Source organism: Falco rusticolus, chromosome 8 (assembly GCF_015220075.1).
Source record: "Falco rusticolus isolate bFalRus1 chromosome 8, bFalRus1.pri, whole genome shotgun sequence".
In the NCBI taxonomy this organism is placed as follows: domain Eukaryota; kingdom Metazoa; phylum Chordata; class Aves; order Falconiformes; family Falconidae; genus Falco; species Falco rusticolus.
The window spans coordinates 44,752,466-44,775,555 of record NC_051194.1 but is presented as its reverse complement, the minus strand read 5'-3'; the positions used below and the strand labels follow the sequence as shown (position 1 = coordinate 44,775,555).

The 23,090-nt window shown below is 37.3% G+C and overlaps 1 protein-coding gene across 2 annotated transcripts; it reads right to left on the bottom strand.

Moving 5' to 3' along the window:
* Window positions 1-5,712: 5,712 nt before the first annotated feature.
* DCAF17 (DDB1 and CUL4 associated factor 17) lies at window positions 5,713-23,080 on the bottom strand. 2 transcript variants are annotated; one of them, XM_037397450.1, is made up of 14 exons: window positions 22,642-23,080; window positions 21,301-21,404; window positions 19,857-19,947; window positions 18,788-18,927; window positions 17,963-18,041; window positions 17,693-17,782; window positions 16,705-16,812; window positions 16,070-16,175; window positions 12,407-12,549; window positions 10,898-11,007; window positions 10,414-10,501; window positions 8,723-8,818; window positions 7,171-7,326; window positions 5,713-6,418 (listed from the first exon to the last, which is right to left on the bottom strand). In XM_037397450.1, exons 1-14 carry the CDS (start codon window positions 22,786-22,788, stop codon window positions 6,230-6,232), a joined length of 1,647 nt encoding a protein of 548 aa, XP_037253347.1. In that variant the 5' UTR covers window positions 22,789-23,080; the 3' UTR covers window positions 5,713-6,229. The 2 variants fall into 2 exon arrangements, with proteins under 2 accessions (XP_037253347.1, XP_037253348.1); XM_037397451.1 differs by having other exon boundaries at window positions 8,735-8,818; window positions 22,642-22,788.
* Window positions 23,081-23,090: the final 10 nt, after the last annotated feature.

Sequence of the window (23,090 nt, the reverse complement as noted above, 5' to 3'; positions counted from 1 at the left end):
AGCCTGGGCATAAATATACATGAATGTTTATCTAAGCAACACGCCATGTCACCATAGATCGTTATTTTGTGCTTTTGATGTAACTTTTTTAATACAGGAAGTTGTTTCCAGTGACCGGTAACTTGTCACAGCTGTAGTTAGCATGTGGCTATAGTCTCTTTTACCAGCTACAACTTTATCTCTGTTTTTCCATGCTGGACAAGTCCTTGAAGATCCCAGCCTTAAAACAGGACATTCCAAACGAGTTACAGTCTCCTTCAAAAGATTTGGATGAGTTTTTCAGAAGCCCTGGTGGCTGTTCATCTTGTAAACAAACAAAACTGCTGAGATAGTCCAGCCAGGTTTGCTCTGGCAGCCCATTTAACTGACTCTTGTGGAAGCTTTAGAAATTAGTCCCTCAGAAGTTACCTCACCAGGAGTAACGCTGACCAATGAGCTTAGGTAGTTAGTGTTTCAGTGGCACAAACAAACCAGAATGATCCTTTCACTCTTTTTGGCACTGAGTTCCATGTCTAAGCAGCAGAACCATTTGACCTTTGCTTTTGAGGGCATTACTTACTTATCTTTGCAAAAATTGTGACTGTTGAATGGGACCCTTCCTAGAAATAATCTTTTTGTACTTTCCACCCTGGAGGGAGCTTTCACTGAAAAAGCATAAGGTACGCAGTGCAGCTTTTGTCCAAAATTCTATACTAGTTATAGGCCAGTCATTACTACCTGTGCAATGAAACTCTTCATTGTCCTTCAATCTGTAGACATTTTGCTTCTGTGAGTTATGAAATACTTTTCTAATAAAGTATTTTGTAAATTTTTTTGAAAATTGTGGAACTGTGGGGCAGTAGTTGGAACTGCCAAAGCAAGACTGTAAAATTTTACGGCTTGCACTTTTTATTTGGCTTGTGCTTTCTCATTTTCTTCCCCATTGCTCAGCAGCCTTGTCAGTGAATATGTACTCAATGACAAGAGAAAGACAGGATGTGCAATCTTTTTATGCTCTAAGCAAATCTTTTCAAGAGAGACCAGTCCTTCCCATCTTTTCAGTCCCTAGGCACTGTCTGGGAAACTCCTCCTACATTTATCAAACACAAACAGAGACAGCGGTAGCACTTCTGGGATCCCATTTTTGCCTCTCTGGCCAGATAGCTGATCATGGAGACATCATGGCGAAGTAGAAAATAAAAAGTGATTTTGTTGAAGCAGAAATGCTGGAAGTATGCTGCTTTGGCCACAAAACAAATGTTTATAAGACAGTTATAAAACCAAGCCAGCTTCCAGGCGGTAGAAAGAAAGGGCAATGGCATTCCAGAGGGCTAAACAGATCTCAGCCCAGGAGCATGGAAATGCACTGTGACCGTGCTGCAAGTTGCATGTTAGAGGCAGGCAACACACGTACGTACCCAAAGCTGAGACTCAATGCAGATCCAGAAGATAATCAGGAAAACTGTCAATGTGTGAGTCGGAATGTGGGGCATCCAAGCAAACACACTAACAGACTGATTTTCCCCATCTGGCTTCTGGCAAGCAGCTGTTGCTGGGGGCTGGCTGGTGACCCTGAAATCCTGTGGATCACGTGGAGTGCATTGCTGCTCCTGCAGCATCTCAAGTACGCCAGAGCTCTTGAGCCACTCTGCAGAGTAATTCCAGGGAATTTTATCTTCCCCTTCCATGCTTCTTTTATCTTTTCCTGAGAAGAATGTGCATGTATTCTTCTCTAAAAATGTAATATTCCTAAGAACACCATATTCCTTACCCACTCAGACAGGAATAAGGCATTTATACTCCTAGTTTACTAGGATGTTGTTAAGCTGTACCAGCCAAAGCAGTTCTTACAATTGTTATTACTGTAACTCTTCACTCTGCTAGGATACCTGGTTCATTTTATTTTTTTAAAAAACATATTTTTGTATTCATTTTATTCTCTTGTCATCCGAAGCAAGCAGTCTGACTACTTTAAATTTATTTAATATATAAACATTAGAATGCATTGATAGGAAATTCTTTTGGAGCTCCTGAAGGTTATTTCGGTCATAATTTTGGTCAGCAAAGCAGAAACAAATACTAAAGTTATAGTTGTGTAAATGCCAAGTCTACCAACCAGAGTCAAGTGGTCCTCTCTGAAAATCTGAGATTGTGAAATAGCTGCAAAACCAAGATGTTCGGTTAAAGATCTCTAACATTGGTTTAAATACTGGAAAACTTGTTTCCTTCTTTCAGTGCTCATAACCTATTCAGTCTGCCTACCAGGAGAGACACCTGGAATTCATGTTGATACACAGAAACTTTCTTCAAGTATGAACAGGGCTAGCTGGCAATTACTATACTATTCATCCATTCCTCAAAAGTAACATTTTTGCAGGAAGTGTCTGGGTTCTTTTTTTAAATTTCTTCAGTTCACAGAGATAAATAAAAGATTTAGAAAAGGATCAGATATGCCATGAAATTATTAGTAGTGAGGCAATGTGACATACATATCAGATCAATTCACACACCTTCCAGAAAACAAGCTCTTTCAAGGTTTTGTGCTGGTGACTGTAGCAGTACTTGGCAGTTATGAAAGAGCTCAGTCACTGTTTTAGACACTGTCATGTGGTTCAGCCTTAGAAAACCATGTTTTGACAACTACTTCCCCTTTTTCATTGGTATCATTTAGATTTCGTACATTTTGGCAACAGCAGAAAGCTTGGATCAAACAACCCTAGGTGAAACCCAACAGGAATTCACTAGTCTGTGACTTTTTTACTTAATAGACCAGCATTTTCCCTTTTGCAGGCAGAGTGCCCGGAGACTTTGCTTTAAGCAGCTAACAGCAGCTCCTCACAACTGTTCTTTAAGAAAACACCCAGTCTACATGCCACGCTATATGGGTGTCCTCCTTAGCAGGCATTCCTAATAGCAATCTTTAACATAACTAGGCAGCAAACCAATTTGTTTATTAGCTGTTCCATCGTGTGGGATAGCTGTCACAGTTCCATAAGGAAAAAAAATGTTCCTCGCTGGTGAATTTTTGGCAGTCTTCAGTTGCTGTTAAGTAATATAAATGGTATTTTTCTCAATAACAAGAGGAAAATAAAAGACAAAATGAGAATAAAATCAGAAAGAAACTGTGCTGTTAAAGTAACTGGATAATTTCAGAAAAAAAGAATAAAGAAACATTTCTCCACACTGAAAATGCAGAAAGTTTGGGTAAGGTTACCTAATTGAGATTGTTGGCAAAAATGGCTAAGACCCTTCCAATTCTATGTTTGCAGTACACATTTGAGAATCTTTACTCATGTTAACAGTTCATATAGATATTTACATTTTCATACATACACACATATATATTCTTTTTTCCTTAGGTATCTAGTCCTAGTGAAAATAATGGAAGCATGAGCTTTTCAGCTTCAAGCTTTTAAAATATGTACTCGGCCCAGTTACTCGAGACTGCGTTTGATCTAATTACGTGAGGCTTTACCTGCAGGCTCTGGAAGCCGTGGCGGGAGGGGTAAGCGCCCCCTGAAACACACAAGAAATAAGGGAACTCAGCATGTCACTCCAATAGTTCCTTAGTCCAATTTTTTGTAGAACTGAAAACTGTCAGTAAATGGGTTTCCTAATCATAAAGCAGTTAGCTACTGCCTGTGAAAAGTGAAGAACATTTTGTCTTCTGTATTTTATTCATCTTAATTTCTGAATGTATAAATGCAAAGTAAACTGCATTTGAAGAAGTTTCTCCCGTTTTTCCAAAGCCATTTTGTTTGTCTTTTCTTGTACTAATGTCACACTTCAGTGCTTGCAGAGATAATTATGCTGGGCATGTGCAGAAGAATAATTTTTCCTCTGTAATGGAAACCACATGAGTATCCTCAGATTTTCTCCACTTTACAAATACTGTTATTCTTTAGCATACTGAATTATTCAGATTGTGTAAGAGATTTCCAAGTACCTAATTTACATTGTGAAAAAGAGAAAGATAAGTGCTCTAGAATCATCATAAAAGGACAAAAAACTGTAGGTCTACAGGTCAAACCTAATGCATTTATTCAAATTTCGTATCAATTCGATACTGCACAATAGTACAGCTCTGCCAGCAACAGTGACCACAAGTGCTTACATATAAAATCTCCCAGCAAAGTACTACTTTTTTTTTTGGTGGATGGGTTTTGTTTAAAAAATTTAACTTGAAATAAAAGCTGTTGATTCAGGTGGGCTACCACCAAGTATGCAGGTATTTGTGTTTGGTTTGGATACAGGGCTATTTTTAACAATGTAAAAACCTACTGGTTTGTGGTCAGGATTTTCCTACCGTTTAAACAGAAGTTTATTTTTAGAATTTTCTGGGGCTCCGCATAGGCATGAAAGCAATGCTGCTGTTCACAGCTTGAAAAGCACAGTCCATAAGCATTTAGTGATTCTGCTTCTGTGATGAGTCCCAGGCCGTTCCTATGTAGGCTGTGAATATACTCTTAGAAGCGTTCAGCGCTAGTCATTCCGGATTCTCTATCCTTAAACGGCTTTCTAGGTGTTCTAAAGTAAACAGAAACACCTCTCCTGTTTCTGAATGAAAACATCTGTGTGTGACATTCTAGGATGGAACATCTGCCATTATCTGTAGTGCAGCAACACACTATGTAGAGGGATAGAATTTCTTACACAAAGCCCATAATCTTCATCAAAGTCTGGACTGCCTTTCAGTCATTATAAATTGCTACGTTTTTCAAAAGATGGACACTGATGTACAGTTTTTGATTTAGCAGGATATCACTGCAAAATTCTGCAATAATTTAAAAATAAGTCACTGGAAATTATAGCAAACTCTCAAAAGCTACAGGTGATCTTCACGAGCAATACTTGCACTACTTAATAAACAATGAGGTTTAAATGTCTTGCTCCAGGAGGTACTGCTTTAATAATCCAAACAGAAATGAGCATAAAATAGCAGTATCTGCTTAAGAGTTGGATTTTCTGCCCAAGAGTACAGATTCATATTAGTTTTTACCTTCGTATCTTACTTCTATAGTAGCAGATAACAGACGGGTGCTCTTTCCTGGTTGAAAAATTATGGAAGCTAGGGTGGAAGTAGTGCTGCTGCTGCTCTTTATTTCTACTGTTGTTTCATCACTTTCGATGTCCTTTATGTGTTTTTTTATTTTTTTCCCACAACTGTATTTCACTTTTTCTTCTGTATTACACTTTTTATAAAAAATTGCAATAGGTAATTTTTATAATACTTCTAGAGCTCTTCACTGCTGCATCAGCTAGAATGATCCACTTTATTAGTAAAGCTTACACGGAAAAGAAACATTTGCGTTTAGAATTACCATGCTTATGATAATGGCGGTGGGTAGCAAGAAATCAGATGGTGTTCGTCCCTCCAAGAGCTAATCTCCTGAGCCCATCTTCGGCTTGCCTTTGGAAACACTCTTTATCACCACAACGTCTGCAGCCTGTGTTCTGTCGTGGGTGTTTTTTAATTTAAAATGAAAGCTTGCATTCTGCAGAATCTGAATATACCACATGGAACTCCTGTGTATCAGACAGGCTGCACACAGGGATCAGGCTGAGCATCTGGTAGTTTTGGCTCAGACTGAACAACTCATGACCCTGGATACAGGGAGCACCAGATAATTGCTTGGGTATATATATACATGTATATATATGCACACACATCTCTCTCTCTCTAAAAACCATATATAAATATATAGTTATAAAAATATGTAAAGATACATAAGAAAGGCTGTAAAAATACATGATTTATTAATACTTCTCTTTAAGCCAAAATAAACACAACCAGAAAAGCTGAATTATTTCATTTCTCACAAAACCAACAGGATTTTTTAAAAGTGGTTTAATGGTAACTCTACCATTTTCATATTACAGATAAAATTTATGCTATACAGTTTTACACACTTTAATTAACAGTCTGTATTAAAGTTGCATAGGTAAAACCTCATAAGACAGATCACAGCAGATGGTAGGTTACCTTTCTCCTTGATGTCCAGTATTTCAATCCAATTGCTGAAGAGAAGCAATAAATGCTACATCTAGCATCAATGATGAACTGATAAATACAGGAAAAGCCATAATGGACAAATGTACAAAGTTATAGAGAAAAAAGAAACAAAACCTGATGCAGTAGTATGAAATGTTAAGATTAAATCCTGCCTGCAAACCAGCAGTTGACTAATTTATATGTATGAAGTCCTTAAATAACATCCAAATTGAAATCTCTGTAGTTGTTGTTTATGGCTTAAATATATTCAAAAATTCTCCCTCCTTTTTTACAAAATGCTCTTTCTGTTTTTTCATGGCTTGAACATTCATCATCTTTTGCAGTATCACAGACCATTTGGTAAACGTAACAACTGAACCTCCTGTTAGGCTTCTGTTCTATATGTAGTACAAGGTCTTTGTCAAAGTAAACTTCATGACTGTAAGTCTGAAATGAAAAAAAAGAAATTCTGATTGTAGTTGCTATTGCCACAACTTGCTAATACACATACCAGTTTCCTTGGGGAACAAAAAAAATATTTAACCCTGGTGACCTCCATGATCAGACAGAAATTTTGTATGGATACACACAGACTGCTCTTCCAGATAAAGGACAGATTTTGTAAACTTAGAGGTTTCCCACATGCCTATTTTAAGAACCTAAATGTAATTCAGAGCATCTGATTTAAGATCCTAAGTTGCCCATGCGGTCAATGATAAAAGAGGTGCCAAAGGTGCTGAGTATTTCAGACCATCTATACTGGATGACCACCTGAGCTTGGACTGCATAAACAGCCCCTTCCATCTCTCCAAATGTGAGATCCATGCTTAATTCTATGCATGAATAGTCCAAGTTAGTGAGACTATTTATAAAGTTAAAAAGTTAAGCTGACATAACTAGTCAGAGCATGAGTAATGACACTGACAATAGTTCAGAAATATATAAGGACAACCCCTCCCCCAACCAAAAAAGTAAACAAATCTACCAACAAAAAAATCTTAATTTCAAAACATGGAGATTTTCAACTACTGTCTGATAGAATACTTATAATTTTTGAGTTACAATATTATTTTGTACAGATCTCATCTGTAGTACTTGGCAACACTATTTATGTATCTACTTGAAATATGAACAAATAAAGGTAGGTAAATGGGTATGGGGAAGTGTTAGCGTAAACAAAAGACAGGAATTATTCTCACCACGTCCCAGGACTCCAGTAATGGAATACTCTTAAGTAGAATTCCACGTTCATTACAATGCAAGTCAAGGTGAGCTCTTCCATCAGCTCCTACCTCAGTAACTGCCACAGTGGATAACAAATCCAATTCATCTTCATAGTCCACAATTTTGAATGTCTTAGGAAAAACAAAACCTCATTTACAAAACAAACATAAATTCACATTCCCCTCCACCTAAACTGCATAGCTCTTCTTTCAGATGAGAGCAGAATTGGAAAAATTGTAGTTCTTGTCTTCTGGTCTGATAAGATGACTTTGCCAGCCTGATACCCAACAGACATCCTTCCCAACATAAGTTGCCCAACATATTTCAGCAAAATACCTTAAGACAAGAGAGAAGAAGTGATGTTCTGAAAAATCCTAGTGTGCAAGTAGGTGTATTTTTTATATATATGTCATACAGGAAATAGAAAAAAGTGCTTTGAAAGTGGTAGAAGAAACATTTAAACTCCATGCCCTCTCCTGAAGCAGACATGTTCAAGAAAGAGTAGCTTAAAACCATTGCTGGTTTTGAGGGGACGGGTTTATTAGGGTAATTCCAGTCACAAGAACACCTTTATGTTCTGCTGAGAGCTCTCTCACGCTCTGCAGAGTAGTGACAGTGAACAACTAAGACCAAAAAGCGAAGATTGTGAACTGCCTTAACTGCCTCTATCTCACTGTCATGAACCTGGTAACACACTCTTTAAATTCAAGCCAGTCTTTTTCTTCCAAACTGGAAAACTATATATTGGAACCACAAATAAAATGTGACAGCAAGAAAAAGAGTAGTGCACAGACTAATTTTTTTTTTTTTTTAAAGTGGATAGAAATGAACCTTAAGGGTCGTATTGGACTGTCCTGTATTTTTACCATAGGAAAATCCACTTCCTCAGAAAAAAGTCAGTGCCAGAAACTGATGAATTTTAACTGTTGTGCTTATGTCAATTACAGCTCCAGCTCTAGCTAGAGAGCTAAAAAATGTTCTTCATAACCTTTCAAAGACTCAACATAAAGGCATGTGGTGTTTTCACTCTCAAGAAGCAGTTGCTCCAAGGAAAAGTGTTAAATACCTTATCCTGCAATCTAATCAAAGTAATTGGGAGAGAAAAATATAGTTTAGAGATACTATGTCAAAGACTAAAGGAACCTAAAGCAGAGGAAAAAGAAGAAATATGTTTCATAAAATGTTTCATAATAAATGTTTAAAGGATATGCTTAAATGGAGAGAAGAGTAATGGTTCATCACATTAACATCTCATTTCTGTGCCACTGAAATTGCATGGAGTTATGACTGTATCATGGGGCATAGATCAGTTCTTAAAAGAAAGAGACTATCCAAAGCGCACATGCCAACCAAGGAGAAAAGATGACAGACAGGGGAAATAAAGTAATCAGAAGTTAAGAAGACAGACATAGAAGAGAAATAAAGAACTCAAAGATTAACACAGCTAATGGTTACAGCCACTACATCTGACACAAGAATGACTTCTGGCTAGCTAAACATCTTAATCCATGAAATGCTTTTACTCACTACATCAGTTACCTCTTGTTCTGGGTCATCATCCAGCAAGTTAAAACGCTTTTTCACTACCCGACCAGAAGCTGTTACAGTAACAGCACTGTTCACCTTTGGAGAAAAAGAAAAATGTGGCTCTAGACTTTGGAGCATTTTAGTTCCTTCCTATCTATTTGACAATGTATCTATTTCATGTCTATTGCTTCCTGACCTTGTTTTAATCTCAGCTCTTGTTTTACTCACTAGCTATGTATGGCTTTAGTCCTGCTATCTCTTCTTTATGAGGGTTCATGAACTCATTGGCTTTAGTTGAGATACTACTGATGTTTAGTTATATTCAGAGGTTCTCGGTCCTGCAGAGGTGGCAAAGGTTCTCAGCTACCATAATTTTGAGAAAGGAAGTGACTGGAGCCAAGATGCTGCAATGAGAATTAATACAGCTGAGTCACTACCCATTTGTTTCTTAAACTCTTACTTACAGAAGACAGGAAAGTAGTATCTTAAATCACCACAGCTGCTTCCACTGAGCTTCATTAACACCAGAAAAATTCAAAACTGGGGTATCAGTCTTGGAAGTCAAAAGGAAAAGGCACAGCACAGACCAGCTTAGTACTTATATTTTTGCTCTTATTGCAACAGAAGTTATCTAAACAAATGTTAACAACAACAAAAAAATGGTATGGCAAGTCATTAGATGACAACACTTATCCTTTCTGAATTCAGCAGGTTTTATTCCTAAGTTACTGTAGATTGTTAAAGACACAAAGATTTCTTCTGCAGAAGCTTCGAAATCAGTATTACTGATTTCCAGGGACTTTACAGTACTAATAAACTATAAAAACTTGCTTCTATGTAAGACATAATTTTATATGCTGAAGCAAAATGACAGTTCCAGGCACTGCCAAAAAATCTTCTCCACGAGTGTGCTCTTTAACCTTTTTGACATTTAGGTTATCTTTGTGATTTTTTTGTTACAAAAGACTTCATGAAACAACCAAGGTGATTTAACAGCTCATTATCCCCTCACCACTTGGTTCTACCTTTCTGCACTCTTCTGACCCACCGATGATTCAGTTATGTTCTGTTCCAGCTCCAGTTAACCTCACCAAGTGAGCTGAAAAGTACTCATCTCTTCTGCTGGGTTATAATTCTATTATTTCAGTGTACTGATTTGGTTCACCAAGGGTTAGATGAATGCCAAACCTGTCCCAAGGGGGTGACAGGTATCTATGGCCAGGACAAGAAACAGACTATTGGAAGCTATGTACTGTCTTTGTTGCCTTACGAAGACTTACCCCTAAGTTACAAGAGACTTCAAATATTTCTAAGCATTTGTATGATCAACTTACCTGAGCACCAGAGATGCGCACAATTATCACCTGGTGGCACCTTCTTTTGAAGGAAATCTGTCACCATCTTTTAAGAACTTACTGTTTTATATCAGTGATACATGGTTATACTGCACACCATAAAGAATGCCAAAAACTAAGGAACAGACTGGAGGTTTCAGAAAGCTATCCTGAACGTGTTACTGTTTTCAAGATTTGTTTCGTACATGTTAAAGTCCAATGAAGATACACAATGTCTTTCAATAAACTTTGAATTAAGCCCATAAAACACAGTGATTACTCACATAGGCAAAACCCCTGCAAAACCCCTGAGTATTGCTCAAAATCGTATGTTGTGATCTTGGACTTTAAACTCACACAGTTTTCTCTGTTGGCCACAATCGTAAAATCTTCTGCAATCTCCATTTGATCTGTATTATTTTTAACTTCCTTAAGCTTCAAGACTCTACAAAAGAAAACAGAAATGACAAAATAAATCATGTATTCAAATCCACCTACTACAACAATTCTATATTTATAATTTTAAAAAATCAGGTATATTAAAACACCAGAAAAAACTGAAATGAAATTACATTATTTTTCTAATTTATATTTATCAGTGAAATTTTAACAGAGTGGTCCTTGAACATTTTTCATATCAAAATCTAGTGTTGTCTGCTAGTGCCCACAGTCATCACGTAGAAATCTGCAGCCAGAACTTCTGATTCTAAAAAAATTAATAAACTTTAGTTTCTAGGCCTTGATGAGTGTTTTGTCTTGCAAATTGTCAAACTACTGAATCCATGCAGTTATGCAACTTTTCCTCTAATGAAAATAAGATTTGAGAAAAAAAGATTCATACTTTATCAAATCTGGTCCCACGTGGATTATTCTACCTGACATATCTGGGTGGAAATATATCCAATCAGGTTCCAGCGAACAGCATTTCATATCCTGTATGCCATTTTTTGCCTGAAGAAGGAAGGGAAATCTTAGAATATTAGTATTTCAAAAGTCTCACAGATCTAATCGAAGAGGAAACACTGAGCTCCTCTCCACGTACCTCTGAAGGTTTTAAAGTATTGCCCCTAATCATGACCATAAAGGATGGCAGTGGAACAGTAATAATGAGGATGATAATAACAACAAATCAGTTCCAATTCTCAAGATAATCCATGGAACAGGTTCAACTTTTTTAATATGCAATAAACAATGAACTTGTACCACAGCTATACATGGTCCTATCTCTTCTGAAACTAAGCAAAATAAAGATTTAGACTCACTCTACAGATACTGCAACAATTCCAGCAATTTGACTGTCAAAGACACGAGATGTGTCAAGACATGAGAAAAGCATTACCACAAAGTTTGACTTGAGCTTCAAACCTCATGCTCAGCCTCTTTTGTGCAAGTTATTTCTGGAACATGTAAGCCTGGGATAGGTTGTGATTTCAGCTGCAAGCTGGTCAGAATCTTGGGATATTGGTAGTGGCTTTTTGTTGTCAAATTTAGCTGGCCCTCATTGTTCAAATTTCAAATGTATGAACCCACATAGAAAAAACCTAGGTGAGAAAGGATTGTATAAGTCCCTTTGAATCAAAATTGATCTTCAGCTATGGTTGTGAAAGATCTGTTTTGAAAATAAGAGATAGGAGGGGGATCATTGATTTGGTCAGGCTAGTAAAAGAGATGAGGACATTTACAGACGGTAAGTTCTTCAGTGAAGAACCTGAACAGGCCTAGAAGTTGCTTGTATTACAGTTATCTTCAGGTCGAAACCACAACCAAAATAAAAGCTGAGATGGAAAGCTCACACAAAAGAATATATAATTAACAGTACATAAAACCAGTTAGGAATGTTGGATTAAACTGCATAATAAAATCTTTCTAGGGAGAGAGGGGTTAAACTGAGTAATAAAATCTTTCTAGGGAGAGAGAGAGAAGGTGCAAATCAGGGATAAACTACAAACATTAAGGAAACTTAGTCTACAATTTCTTAAAATATTTCTTTAGTCATGCTGTTTGGTAGGCTGACTAGTAAGAAGAGCATTAAGATGTTACCATGCAAGGAATCAGGTAATGAGATTCTGCTTGAGCCTTAACTTTTAAGTTGAGAATACAGTGCTGTGTAGCACTGACAGTGCTATGATTATATTGGAACGAAGGAAGTATCAGAAGCAGTACTAATTCAGAAGAACGTATTTTGTGCATGATTCCACTGGATAGCAGATGTAACACTGTGGGGTGATCCCTGTGAGAGCACCACACTGGAAAACAAGGGTATGGTTACCTTGAGCACTACTCAGAAGAAGAGATGAAGACAAACGTTATACACATTCATTTCAGAGAAGCTGCTATCTGAATATATTACCAAAGCATTGTCTTTCAGAGAACAAATATGGAAGACTCCTTTATGTTTTTTCTTGTTAGGTGTGATGATATAATGCCAAGGGTAACCTCCAATTTGAAATGCATTCTCCAGAGAAGATGCTTCAAATAGCAAAGGTGGGGTATCTGCAAATATTCAGTAATGTTAACACCATTAGTAGCAGCACAATCATAATTCCATTGATCCTTACAATTCTAAATTCCAATAAAGCTATTAATTCTTCAGAACTTTTGAAGATCAGTGGAAATACAGTGGCTGTGATCTTTTTTCTAGCTCTCCTACCTCACCTAGCATCCAGGCACACATCTGCAGTTCCCTGTGGAAAGTTACTGCCTTCTCAGATCTTCATGCTGAACTGCTCTTCTGATACCTTTGACTTACTCCATTCCAAATGAACTGGACAAGCAAAGATGTAGCAAACAATTAAAATTAATCTAGCTCATCCAAATGAGAAAGGACATACACATGAACAGATCAAAGAGCATATCAAAAGGGTCACTATTCTCCTGGGTAAAATAGTGATAAATAGCTGGAAACAGACTAACAGCAGCAACCTCAGATCACAGAATTAAATGCAGAAAAATACCCAAATCTGAGTGTTTCTTCTCCTTTTGTGTAATACGAATGCAATCTGTAGTATTCATAAAAATCTAGGAACTTTTGAAATTAGTGGCAAAAGGTATCTAGTTTTCCCTTCAGTTCAGCTGGGATAAATTAAACAAATGCAATATGCCATTCTTACAAGTCTTCTGCATACTAAATGAGAGAAACATCTTTGAACGAAATGGAATGCATGGAGCTTCACAACTTCTACCAACTAGCTAAATAAAAGCAATTTCTACAGCTGCTATAGCTGAATCAATTTTAGACTGAAGATCAGCTCTTTCTAACAGTACAGAGAAGTGCTTGGGAAAAAAATGAGAAAATGTAGAGAAAACCTGCAGTTAGAAGGGGCATTTAAACAGGCAGAATATAAAAACTCAAGCTGAATCAGTGTGAGGAGAAGAAGGTTCTGATCTGGACTTTTGCGCCCCAAAGATCTCATCCAAATTTCTAGTTGTTCTTGTCCTGCTTAATTTAGATCATTATCCAGATCCTAGCCAACTGTGCTAAGATGTCACATGATATCAGAAATTATGTTTACGGACCCCTGCTCTATTTTTCCTTCATTCAAGTTTCCAACAACTTAACCATGCAGATTGAAAGGAACTGGTTCACTGCTTATGGAAATGAAGTCTTTTCTAAGCTGCAAAGTGGCTGTCTTCTAGTTGTCTTTTGGACTAACACATAGGAAATGGGAGATTCTGTACAAAATAGGTTACAAAAATCAAGGAATCTACTGAAAATACAGATAATGTTGAAGATGGAAGCATAAGCAGAGGAGCTATTGGTATTAAAATACATCAGGAAATGAAAAACGAGTCAGGAAAATTTGTTAACATTTTATCCTATTAATTTTTTCTTTTTAAATAAAGCATATACAGCATGGGCCCTCAAAAATTCTGGTAGATGGACTAAATGATAGATTTAAATGTGTTTCAATAATATATCAATCCTAAGCACTACAGGCTGCTGATAAAAGATGTCTGTTCATTTGGCAAAGACTTGCAAGATCATAGCCCACCTAAACCACTATGACAGGTGATTCTGCTGCCTCAGCTCCCTCCTTCATGATATGTGTCACTTCCTCTTGTTGCTCAACACCTCCTTTTCTCATTGTTTGCAAGTCCTTTCTCTAGCATTGCCAGTTTTCAATCTCCAGCTGAGCTTCTTTGTTCACTTCCTTAAAACTCTCCAGCCTCACCTAAACATACAGCCATAAAGTTGCTCCTGGCAGCACTAACAAGTGTTTGTTCTAAATGTAAAGAGAAAGTCTCAGCAAAGTATCTTCCTCTCTGCTTTTTAAATGAAATTACCTTAACCTCTAATAATAAATCAAACTACAGTTTTAAGTTCTGGATCTTTCAGAAAGTGACATAATGAAGATTTATAGGCACCGTTCCATTCCTTGCACTGTGACCAAAATCAAATTCCTTACTCATCGATAGCTGTAAATTACATGGTAGGTACATGGTAGCCTATAAGTTTTGACTCCTATACACTTCCTCTTGGGCACCTAACACAGCATAAAAATAGCACCATTATAACAGCCATGTCTTCAGGCAATTTATGTAGGGAGGCTAGGAGTAAGCAAGCAGGAAAATTACACAGTTAAATTATAGTAAATACAAGCTTAAACTCTGCAACTGTTAAAATCTCACTCACTGAAGCATTATGTTACACTGAACAGTCAGCCAGCCATCTAATTCTTAAAAGAAAAAAAGCTCAAAAACCACAGGAATGCAATTATCTCCAAAGAGCAGCCACGGCAAATGTCTGTCATAAGTTCAAAACTTCCTAACCACAAATTCTTGAATATGATTCAAGATCAAAAACGTTTTCTCCAGTACATGGGTTTTAAATCTCAAAACTAAAAACTACAATGATCTGTAAGACATCTTGAGAACAAACAAGAACAAACAAGCAAAGGCTTGCTATTAAAGCTCCCATAGCATGTTTTCCACAGGGCCCCTAACATTAAATTATGGTTTTGTAGACTGAGACAGAGAGGAAAAGGAGGAGAAATTTCTCTTTGCAGAACCTGAGACATCAATTACAGGAGCCTATTACTTGGTTTTGATAAAACATTGCATTATAACTGAAAGCCTTCACTATGTAAGTCTGTATTTTAGTTTTGTGTATTTCCTCAGGTTTAGGTAAATCTGGTTTGGTTTGCCTGTTACTATCTGACACTGTTTGCAAACACAAAGATCAAAAGCATTTTTTATGTGGACAGTCAATAAAAACATTTAATACAGAAACATTCAAGATTAAATAAATAAAAGCATGCGTTATTTGACATTGGTGAAATCTACTTTTTTTTTTTTTGGAAATGCCTCAAGTGTGAACCTATGAGAATGTATTTTTAGAGTTTTAAAAAAAAAGTTTCAAAGAAAGTCTTAGGCTTTGGTCATTTATTAAGATTCTTAGCACAAACTTCTAATCTCAAATGCACCAACAGAAATTATTGGTTGGTTTCAGAGAAATTAAAGTTATTACATAAAGCGAAACATTCATAAGTTAATGATCTGAGGCATAAGAAATGTTTTTAATAGAAAACTTGTTCTCTCATTGGGAATTAATTTTACTGAAACTGGCACATTTCTCACAACTGAGAATTACCAAAATGCAACTTGGACAAATTTTATTTGATCTCCTTGAATTCCCTCTGCAAGTTAGATTAAACATTCTCACATCTTTTGCTTACATACTGTATACTGTTTCTGGGTGTCACTAACAGCTGTCCTAGCCCTTCCTCTTTCCCAAGATCAGCTGTGTCTCAGAAACAAGGAAAGAGGAGTTTCCACTTCATGCATTGCTTATGAAGTTTTTCAAATAACTTAGTTGCAGTACTGGTTTTCTAGGTAAGTCCTATGTAATCAATCCTTGTAATTAGAAGCAAACCACATTTTCATTATAACATAAACCCAGAAATACAGCTATAGCATAGTATGAGCACAGTAATTTCAAAGGGGTTTTTTTGGTGTGAAGTCATAATCAATCCTTAAAAGCCCCCAGCCAAGGTAATACAAAGATCATAAATACCTGTTATTTTAATGTTACATGGAAGACCAAATGGATATTTTCCTACAACTCCCACTTGACCATTCCAGTTGAATTCATGTCCCAAATCAAATGGCTGTTCCATGAACTAAAATAACACAGAACAATTTAGCTTTATTGATGCATATTTACTTGCTGTTTAGTTTTACTGCTCTGTTACTACTGCATTCTTTATCTTGTTAGATACTACTTGAAGTCTTATTTTCGAATTAATGTTTGATTTTTGATTGGAAGAATATAAACTCAAAAGTCTCATTGCAGTTCTGTTTCAGATCAAACAATCTTCTATGGCCATCAGTTTCTAGCCTTAATGCTGACTTTTTACTACAGACTAGTGTGAAGAAGGGCACATCCTGGTCTGGCATTCACATAGCTCCTCTCTGTATGTGCTGAAGTGCTGCCTGACTCAGTAGCTCTTACATTTTGCCACCTGTAACTGGTGTGGGTAGAATTTTCTGATGGTTTACCCACTTGCATCTTCTGACTGTAAATAGATTTAGGCAAGAACTCTATCCTTTGACACATTCCCCATGTACCTACATGGCATTACATGAATATTTAAGATTTACTGCCACAAACTAGCATAAGACTGTATGAAAAATTTCGTATTTCATTACCTGTTCTGAGATGGCCTGGAAGTTATAGAGCCTGACCAGACCCATGCTACACATTACAATCAGGATTCCATTAGAAACAGCAACATCTGTCACACTATTACCAAATATCTGGAAAAAAAAGGAAGACAAAAATATTCTATTAGGGAAGAAACAATTCAAAGACAATGCATAATACTGACACTATGCCCTCAATTTTGCAATCGCTTTAATTTTTCGTTCTGACCAAACCCTATGGTCAGTGTTTTATTTCATGAGTTTTCTGTAACTCATCTGTTCTGCTGCGTTTCTGTAATACTTTGCACTCCAGTAACACCTGGGGTTGGACTAGTCATATTCTGCAAGCAGATTCATTCTTTAATCAGTTCTCAGTATATATTATGCTACCGTCATTATGATACATGAATAGATTATATTAATAAACAGCATTCCATAGGAATGTTAGCAACGCTAATAACTCTATCTAAAAATACTGATTTCAGATCTTTTCTTTCTTCATCGCCAGAGTGAAATGCTAGTCTAATCACTGCCCTATGACTGTGTACAACCGTACTAAAACGACACTATCCAGCTGTCACAGAGTACAGGATCCTCTCTGAATCCGAATTTGCAACTGCATATAGAATTCATAGACTGTTACTAGAAGTGGGTCAAAGGCACATCTATCTTTTTTTGAAAAGGGGAAAAGAAGTCTACAAACACTTTAGGATTCCCCAATTCTTATGACTGCTATTAAGTAAAGGCTAAAGTCCTTTTACAGGTCAAAGAGTAATCCAATAGCAGAATGCATTTGTATTTTCTCTTCTGGTCATTCAAATTAAGTATCTTCCCCATAATGCCCGTCAGACACAAGAACATTACTGTTAATTATTATTTCAGGGCACAATGCTTTTATAAGCTGTATGACTTCTGAAACTCTGGGACAATTGTCTAAACTATGCCTCTCCTATAATTACAATACAGATCACCATTAATAGAGGAATTAACTTACCTTTTTGTTTATTTCTAGCATTCCAATGAATGAAAGAGGCAAAACTTGGAACACAGCAAGATAGAACAATACAGATTGTTGGATACCTGCCTGGGAAGGAACAACAATACTGAATATCATTATTATCCTTCAGGCATTTATTAGTGGTAGAACACCTTCATCTCCTGCCATAATAACATAGCATAATAGTTCCATCTCTGTCCTTGTAGATTTTTTTTTTAATCGATTTTGCAAAAATTTAAGAATGTCAGAGTTTTTCAACCAACTTACCTGCCGTGCTGCTGCAGGGAGCTTATTCTGAGCTGACTTTACAACCATTACCTCTTGAGGAGTATCCCAGCTCAGATACCTATTTGTGGCAAGAAAGACCTATCTTAATTACTTAAAAATAATTTGATAATAAATACATTATTTCATATAAAATATAATCTGCTATAACCAGGCAGATTCCTGTGTCCAGGCAAACCGTTCGGTATCTGATTCCAGAGGTGCCTGAGATGTCTGCTGTTTGCAATGGCTTATTTCATTCAGAATTGTCAAGAATACTGAAAGTATGAACATTCACTATTTTATTTTCTCTACTTCCCTTCACAAATCACTGCTTTCTTATCCTTCAGCCTAAAGGAAACAATTTCTCCTGAGAAATGAAAAAAAGATGCAGTGTACCAGAAGCAGTAACTGCTCTGCTTTTCAAGAGCGTAAGAGCTGCCCTATGGAGAAGAATGCTTGCGAGTTAAAGATGACTTAAACTTCAAACATATTTTTCTTATGTTTTATGAAGTTTGTTTAAAACTCTTAAATATCCTCTCCTGGTATGCTCCTATTGCAATATTAAAGGTTGTAAAATTGTCAGAGAAAAGGCAACAGTAGCCTAGTTTTTGTAGCTTTTGTTAAACTTAATACCAAATTTGAGACCCTAATACTTAAGCAGCCAAAATTCTTCTGTAGAAAACAGCATGCAGGAACTCCAGGCAATGGGCTAGACTAACAAACCAGAAGTCAGCCATAGGATAGTACTAAAATAAACATGATTTCCTTTCTCCAGCAGAGTACTAATGATTCTTAATTATATAAAGGCTAGTCAATGTTTAATACCTGAATTTGCAACAGGAACCAGCAAGGTATATTTTTTCCAGTATTTCTCCAGTATCAGCAGAGAGACGTAGAAGCCAGTTCTGCACTGTCAAGACTATCAGGGAAGATTTATAGTCTGATGGACTTGGTAGCATTTCCCCCTGAGTAACAAGAGGTTTTCAGAAAAGAGTTTGTACCAGGAGGATAAATAACATTTTGACACAGTAAAAAGAAAACAAAAGTTAATATACATTCTTCAAAAACTAAAGGTGGAAAGCGGCCTGCTAATTACATCTGGATGTCTAAGCTCATGTCTGTGCCAAACAGTCATCTATCACATAAATAATCTGTTGTCACACTTCTCGCAAGACATTTACCTTTTCTAGAAAAGACACATTTAAAACTTTCTTGCTTTGCAAAAAGGAAGTATAACTGCTTATCGATCTAATTGATGAGTCTTGAGAAGACAATTGTTTAAGTATTGCAGAATAAGACATTCAGTGTTAACTCGACAATAACTGCCAAGAATGGCATTTACACTGCTTTATTTTTAGACACCTCAATATTCCTAATTGAGGGACTAATATTCCTAAGATAAGGATACTGGATGAGAGAAAAACTCAACGAGGAGGGAAATTATAGAATCTATTCGCTAGAAACCGCAGAAGAGCTTTTGGGCGGAGTCGCTTCAATGTGTTTTCAGTTTATCTGCTTTTTTATGTCAACAGATCTGGTAAAAACTAAAACTCCCACCTACTGTCGTTGCTAATTAAGACATAAAGAAAAAATTAAACAGAATTTATATTAGAAGGTATTAGAGTTAGTTGCAGAAGCATAAAAGCACCATTTTTAAAATCTTCCACAAAAGCTCATAAAAAAGCATTTGAATGCGCTACTGAGGAATTCAGAGTATACCTCTAAACATTAGGTGAAAATAGGTAAGCATGTTGCAAACCTTAAATGACCTAACTCCATAAAAACACTGAGAAAAAAGTTTGCAGGGAAAGAACGCTCTAGTCTAAATAAGTTTCATTGGAAGATATTAATCTGGTTTTTTGCACATCAATGCCCTATTAAAAAGTAATCTTACCAGTGGACTTTCCAACAATAAAGCATCTTCTATTTTTTCTGACTTTGAACACTTTGGCTTTTGATAAAGTATTCTTGGCTCTTGTGCAATGCTGGAGGAAAATGATTGCTAATCATTAGTATACTTTATAAACTACTTTCTATCAACAAGTAATTTCATACAGTTTTATAAATCCTGCCTTCTCTTTAGGCAGGTCAGAAATCGAAACATCTTATTTTTACTTTGTAAACATAACCTGAAATTGCTCAATAAACAATAGTTAGTATAACATAATACTTAAAAGCTAACCTTCTCTGTATTTGTGATTTGGTATTGTGGGGGCTTTGGCATTTTTTGGTTGGTTTTTGTTTGTTTGGTTTTTTTTTCCCAAGAGCAAATTTAATAGTAACAGTCTTACTTTAGTGATGTACATTTAAAAGAATGCGTATTCCAGAAATTAATGATCACCCTGGAACCTTCCCCTTGAGCTCTTCCAGTGTTGCCTTTCATAATATAAAGGCATGGCATCATGTACAGGTATTTTCTAGAAAACCCTGCTACTAGAATAAAAGCTTCATACTATGCACAGTTTTCCCCTCAGGGAGAGGATGAGTCAAAGATAAACCTGAAAGATGTTAGACAGGTTAATCCAGTACTGGAAAGCATTCAGACAATTTAGGAATAAAACCTGACCAAGTAGATTTAGATCTCTGCTGTAAGTGATAGATTAATTTAATTAACTCTCAGTCGTTCACACTGACAGAGTAATTTGTCTTATGTACCATATGACACTGTCTCAAAACTGTTCTGACAACAACCTCCAAGTTCCTGCTACTTCCCTCACAAGAGGGGTGGGCAAGGGCAAGGACTGGTGTATGCAGAACTTGCGGTCCACTGCCGTGCCCTGTGCTGCCTCCTAAGCTGTGCCTCTGCAAAATGATCATGTAACAGGAAAGTACATCAGATTAGAGAACCGATCTGCAGAATACATTAACAAAACCCAGCAAGTACTCGGCACACTGTACTTACACGTGAACAGTAATTTACTTCTTTAATGCAGAATTCATAGACATAGTACCAAACTTGTTACATAGGCTGATTTTGTGACACGTTCTTTAACACACTGCTAGTTACCAGATCACAAAGAAGTACTTGTTCATTTGGCTTTTTAGTGCAAAAATATTAAATGGTGGGAATCTTCCCCTCCTGTTAAAGTCCTCTGACAGCTGAAGTTGCACAGAACTAGTAAGATCAGACTTTGTTTCACCAAAGCAGGTGTCACATTAAGACGCAATGGCATCAGAGTGTCATTTAACGAAGACTTATGCGCCTGGTTATTTTTTGTTCATAAATTCCACTCAGTTCACAGGGGCTATTTGGATGAGTAAAGGCAGCAACACATCTAGAACAGATTCACAGTGTTAAAACTGTAAGCCAGGGTAACTTGTAACAATAAATTTATTACCTGCTAACACAGCACTGGTAATTGTCTAAGTAAATTCTTCCCCTTTCATATGCAATAGGAGATGAAGAATGAGTTGTCCAAACATTCTTGAATTTAGTACTTTCCTGAAACAGACAGTGGTTGCAGCAGTGATAGCTTCTGTAACAAACCTTGCTTTGCTTTTGGAAAACATTTTATTTGGCTCTTGCAGCTTTAATAACTTACTTTAATTGAACCTTTGCTCTTGAATACATAAAGGAAAATGTTTTCTTAAACCAGATTAAAATACCTTTCTTAGGGAAATCCTGTCTTTTTTTTAAACCAAATTAAAATATTTTTTATTAGCTATTACGGACAGCATGGGTAATTAATATTTCGTCATTAACTTTCCTGCATTGAAATTAAAACTGGCAACTAAACTTTGATGGCAACTTTTAAAATCAAGGATAAAACTAAATACGCACACAACTATTTTACATGTAATTAATTGAATTTACTGAACACATGATTACACTCTGCTATTGGTATTTTGTGTGAAAGGTAGAAAAATGTGTTTACAGTTACTTGCAAAAAGTGGCTGAAATGCTACTGGGATAAACTGTGTAAAGTTTCTTCCATGCATTAGAGACATCAGGAGCTCCATACCATTAACAAAGGTTTGGGTCTTAATAATAATAAAAAAAAGTATTTCTGTAAGATGTCCTAATTTTTATTTCAATAAACCTTGCATGCCCATTGATGTAGTTGCATAATCAGACACTAGCTGACTTCCAATAAATATGTTTTCAATATTACACAATTGCCAATTCACTTCCACATACTGTCAATGCATTTCTATTAACTACTGCATGGGAGTATCATACGTCAATTGGTTTGATAAAAAAAAAAAAGTTCACTTTAGTCTGTAATTAGTTTAATTACTATTTGCTCTGTAACACACATTGCACTGACACATTCAGGCTTTATGTTTGCCTGAAGACCTCTGCTGATTATCTTGTTTTGTTGTGAGAACTCCACTCAAATTTAACATTGATGCTCCACCAAACACTATGAATTTAATGGTTATTAAATATTAAGCCATCTCAGAAGAAATAAGTGATTAAAAAAAAAATCTCAAAAAAAGCTATTTCTAGCATGATTATTAGATTTACAAGTGCTTCTGCAGTTTTTCCACAGCACAGTCCCCACACTTCTAGGTCTGAGCCTTATGAAACAAATTCAACCAATTTCTAAATCTCTTCAGCAAAACTGCAGCTTTTTTCTCTCCCAGAGTCGGTGTGACCGGGGACCCGGGACCCTCCCGACCGCGGGCGGAGCGCGGGGGGCGCCCCAGGGGAGGGCGCCGGGTATCACCGCCGTTACCTGGCACATTATCTTTCTGAGAAGTCCCAGGTTTTGTCTGTGGGCGACACCAGCGTCTCTGGCGTAAAAGCCGTGGGCCCTGCGAGCAAGCAGGCAGCAGACGTTGGGGGAGGCGGCCCTCCTCCCGCCGGCTGCCTGCGGGCGCATCGCTGGGCCGGGGCAGGCCCGCCCGCTTCCAGCCGCTCCGGCGGGGCCCGCAGCCTCACGGGGCCCGGGCCCGCCTCGGATCGCCTTCGCCCCCGCCGTGAGGTAAAGCGAACCAGGAAAAGGCCCGGGAGGCCCCGGCTCTCCGGTTCCCCGGAGACGCCAACGAGCCCCCCCGACAGGGCTCTGCCGCGGCCGCGCCGTCCCGGGGCGGAGCCAGGCCCGCTGCCACCGCGCGTACACCCGGCGGGGCGCGCACCGCGTCTCCCCCGCCACCGCCGAGCCACCCACGCCAGGCGGCAGCA

Bases quoted from the DNA above. Each gene is read 5' to 3' on its own strand.
- DCAF17 (XM_037397450.1), bottom strand. From the start codon at position 22,788: ATGCGCCCGCAGGCAGCCGGCGGGAGGAGGGCCGCCTCCCCCAACGTC. The intron at 19,948-21,300 runs GTAATAAATTTA...ATTTTCCTCCAG, and splicing joins TACCAGTGCTGTGTTAGCAG to CATTGCACAAGAGCCAAGAA. The intron at 6,419-7,170 runs GTGAGAATAATT...TTTTCATTTCAG, and splicing joins TACTGGAGTCCTGGGACGTG to ACTTACAGTCATGAAGTTTA.